This window comes from Chinchilla lanigera, unplaced genomic scaffold (genome assembly GCF_000276665.1).
Source record: "Chinchilla lanigera isolate Chin_1 unplaced genomic scaffold, ChiLan1.0 scaffold00083, whole genome shotgun sequence".
NCBI lineage: Eukaryota > Metazoa > Chordata > Mammalia > Rodentia > Chinchillidae > Chinchilla > Chinchilla lanigera.
In genome coordinates this window covers 8,397,454-8,401,709 of record NW_004955484.1, presented here as the reverse complement: position 1 = coordinate 8,401,709, position 4,256 = coordinate 8,397,454, and the positions used below count along the sequence as shown (strand labels likewise).

General features: G+C 48.3%; 1 protein-coding gene across 1 annotated transcript in view; it reads left to right on the top strand.

The window, feature by feature from the left end:
- Pla2g15 (phospholipase A2, group XV) overlaps nt 1–4,256 on the top strand; it is a 26,679-nt gene that overhangs the window by 11,243 nt on the left and 11,180 nt on the right. Inside the window, exon 2 of the mRNA XM_005403586.2 lies at nt 2,256–2,412. Coding sequence (XP_005403643.1) covers nt 2,256–2,412 — 157 coding nt within the window. The remainder of the gene's footprint in view (nt 1–2,255; nt 2,413–4,256) is intronic.

Below are 4,256 nucleotides of genomic sequence, written 5' to 3'. Positions count from 1 at the left end.
CTAGTTTGAGCTGGGCGTGGTGGCACATGCCTGTAATCTCAGCACTTGGGAGGCTGAGGCAGGAGGATTATTGGGAGTTTGAGGCCAGCGTAGGCTACAAAGTGAGCTCAAGGCCAGCCTGGACTGCATAGCAAGACCCTGTCTCAAAAAAAAAAAAAAAAAAAAAAAAAAAAAAGAGCCTGTCTTGTAGGGTAGGTGTGCCTAAAAGGTTAATGGGAGTAAATAGACTATGAAGGGTTTTGAATGCTAGGCAGGGAAGCAGTGGGATGAGTGTGCTGTGTACATCACAGGTCCCCAGGGCTCTGTGTAGACAGCGGAGTTATCTGGGCTAGAGTCAAGTCATCCTTGTGGTCTGGTCCCACCCACCCCCTAAAGTGGCTGTGGTACAATGAGGTACTATTTCAGAGCAGCCATATCAAACACACCCTGTCAGCCAGGCCAAGCCCCACCCCCCATCATCAGCCCCCTGGAACTTTTTGTTTTTGTTTTTCTTCTGGAATCAGGAATCGAACTCATGACCTTGTGCTTGCCAGGCAGGCGCTATGCAGCTCAGCTAAATCCCCAGCCCCCACCCCTCTGGAACTTGACTGAGCTCTGGTCTTTAGCAAGTGGTAGGGACTTTGGTAGGTTGGCAGGTACCAGTTTAAGCTTCTCTCAGAGTGTTTCTCTTCAGGGCCTCCCTCCCACAAGCCTGTGCAAAAATACTTTCTCTGGATTCAATTCCGGCTACTTCAGTGACTCAGGACTCCGTCCAGTTTCCCACTTCCTTTCTCAGAGTGAATAAGGCCCTGTCTGTCTATGTATTTATTTATTTATTTAGTTATTTATTTGGCTTTTGGACATAGGGTCTCGTTACGCAGTTCAGGTTGGCCTTGAGCTCACTTTGTAGCTCAGGCTGGTCTCAAACTCACAATGATCCTCCTGCCTCAGCCTCCCGAGTGCTGGGATTACAGGTGTGCGCCACCACACCTGGCTATTTATTTATTTTTTTGTCACCTGTAATGGCTATGGGTACAAAGCCTTTGGGTTCAATTCTTGAAGGTGTATAGCTAACGTCAGGGCTGTAGTTCTGCCAGAGTTTATTTTTAATTTATTTTATTTTTTTGTCTCTTTGAGACAGGGTCCCACTGTGCAGTTCAGGCTAGTCTTGTTTGTTTTTGTTTTTGTATTTTCTTCCAGTACCAGGAATCGAACTCACGATCTTGCGCTTGACAGGCAGGCGCTTTACTGAGGTGCTAAATCCCCAGCCCTCAGGCTGGTCTTGAACTCACTTTGTAGCCCAGGCCGGCCTCCAACTCGGGAGGATCCTCCTGCCTTAGCCTCCTAAGGCTGGGATTACAGGCGTGCGCCACCACACTGAGCTCTGACAGACTTTAGGGGTTCTGGAAAACCCAGAAGTGTTTCCAAGCCCCTCCTAGTCAGAGCTCTCCGGGGTCTGTTAACCAAAGAAACCATCTGTGTGTTTGTGAAGGTTGATTCAGGCTAAGATCTCATTGATAGATAACGTAACTGAAGCCTAGGGAGGGGAAGTGACTTCATCCTGAGCCCCCTTCCAGTAATCTCAATGGCCCAGGACCGTGTTCCAGTGAAGATTTAGTTGTAGTGGGCTGCTTTTCTGTTTGTTTGTTTTTTGAGACAGGGTCTCCACGGTGCAGTTCAGGCTGGCTTTGAGCTCACTAAGGGGCACAGGCTGGCCTTGAATTTGTGGCAGTCCTTCTGCCTCAGCCCAGGAGTGCTGGGATTACAGGTGTGTGCCTCCAGTCCATGGGTACTGGGATACTTTGTCTGGAGCTGGGGAGAGTGTTAATCAGGCTCTCCCAAGCCCCCTGCAGAGTATGTGCCCTCAGGCTTCCTTCTCATTAATCACTCTGTGCCCTACCGCATTAGCAGCTTTTCTGCCTGAAGTTGGTGTCCTGGCACTGTCAGGGCCTTGTTCTCTAATTTTCCTGCCCTTGGCACTGTTTTTTTTTGTGTCTTTTTGACATAGGGTCTCACTATGCAGTTCAAGCTGGCCTTGAGCTCACTTTGTAGCTGAGGCTGGCCTCGAACTTGCAATCATCCTCCTGCCTCAGCCTCCCGAGTGCTGGGACTACAGGCGTGCGCTACCATGCCCGGCTGGCACTGTGTTTTAATTTGCAGAGTGGAACTGCAACGTCTGCTGTGGTATCCGTGGCTGGGGAATCTTCTGAGAACTTTGGGGGGGCTCTGCAGCCTGCCAGGCGCAGCTCTCACACATATCCTTTGTCCCCCTGCAGTGCCTGGTGATTTGGGCAACCAGCTAGAAGCAAAGCTGGACAAGCCGACGGTTGTGCACTACCTTTGCTTCAAAAAGACTGACAGCTACTTCACGCTCTGGCTGAACCTTGAACTTCTGCTGCCGGTCATCATTGACTGCTGGGTCGACAATATCAGGTGAGAGCCGGGGCACCCGGGCTGGTACCTCTCCTCGACGGGGCCCAGAAAGGCTTCTAGAGTCTGTTCCCTTTTAATCCCTACTTCACGAGGTCAGTGACCCCTACCCGAGTCTGGTCGGGTCCGGTCTGGGTGGCAGCGTCTTTGCACTCCCAGCAAAACTTTCTTCCTCTTATTGCTGCGTCTGGCCCCGCTTCTGGCTCAGTCCTTGGTCCTCAGTTTCTGTGCCTTGGCCCCTCCCACAGCCTCCGTCCACCCTCGTTCTCCAGCTGGTTGCTCTTTCTGGGATGTACTGTGTGTCCGTGTCTTTGCATACTGTTCTTCCTTCCCACGCGGAATCTACTTCTGTATCTTTTTGAGATTTTTTTTTTTTGGTACTGGGAATCAAACTCAGGACCTTGTGCTTGCCAGGTAGGCACTTATGCCACTGAACTACATTCCTAGCCCCCTAGTCCTGTGTCTTTTTATTTATTTATTTTGGTTTTTTTGAGACAAGGTCTCACTAGGTAGTCCAGGCTGCCCCTGAACTCACTGTGTAGTCCAGGGTGGCCTTGAACTTGCAGGCTGTTCCTGCTTCAGCCTCCTGAGTGCTGGGATTACAGGAGTGTGCTGCCATGCCTGGCTTATTTCTACATGTTTTAAATTCCCTCTCATTCATCCTTTAAAAACCTGACCTTACTTGATTAAAGAACAAAAACAAAACCTGACCCTAGTCCCTTGTGAAATCTTTCTTTCCTTTCCCTCTCCCAGGTCGCATGCATTTTTTTTTTTGAGACAGGGTTTCACTATGTTGTTTACGCTCCCTTTAAACTCATTATATAACTCAGGCTGGCCCTGAACTTGCAGAGATCCACTTGCCTCAGCCTCCCTAGTGCTGGGATAATGGGTGTGCACCACGATTTTTTTTTTGCCCTCATCAGATCCCAAACTATGTTTATATGAATGGTTCTGTCATTAAATATAGGCACGGTGTATTTTATAGTCATGTGTGGCACAATGACATTTTAATCAATAGTGGACTGCATAAATGATGGTGGTTTTATAAGATTATAATGGGAAAACAGGTGTGGTGGGAGGCTGAGGCAGAAAGATCACAAGTTTGAGCCCAATCTGAGCAGATTAGGAACTTAGGGCCTGTCTCAAAATAAAAATTAAAAAAATATAAAGGGTGGGGATATAGCTCAGTGTGAAGGCCCTGAGTTCAATCCCTAGTATCACAAAAGAAAAGTGAAAAAGATTATTGTAGAGCTAAAAACTGCTGTTGCCTAGGGACAGTGTCACAGCCATCTGACTTGGTAGCAAAATATGTTTGTCTGGTGTAAATAACAAGCATACTTGATAACGAGATAACATTCTACATGCCTCCGTTACTGGTATCTGTAGTTACTGTACTATACTTTTCTGTGTTACTTGGTAACACTATGAAAAAAGGGTGACGGTGAAATGGTGTGGCAAGTTACACCAGCAGCAGCCTCAGACAGTTTGTGTTCACGGTGTCATGACTGCATCAAGAGGCGGCTTCAAGTGACTGACGTGTCCTGTCTGCTCTCAGCACCCTCTGTGATGTTCATACAACAGTGAATTCGCCAGGTGACACATTTCATGGAACCTCTTAAGGGGCTCTGAGGATACAGCTGCTGTTTTTCAGCCTGTTTTACCAAGGTGTAGCCTAATGGTGAAGTGCTACTATGGCATGCCCAAGGTCCTGAGTTTGATCCCTGGCACTTCAAAGTAACTGCATAACTAAGGAAATTGGGAAGCTCAAAGAATTTAACAAGTGCCAGGCGTGGTGGTGCAAGGCTATAATCCCAGCACTCAGGAGGCTGAGGCAGGAGGATCTTTGC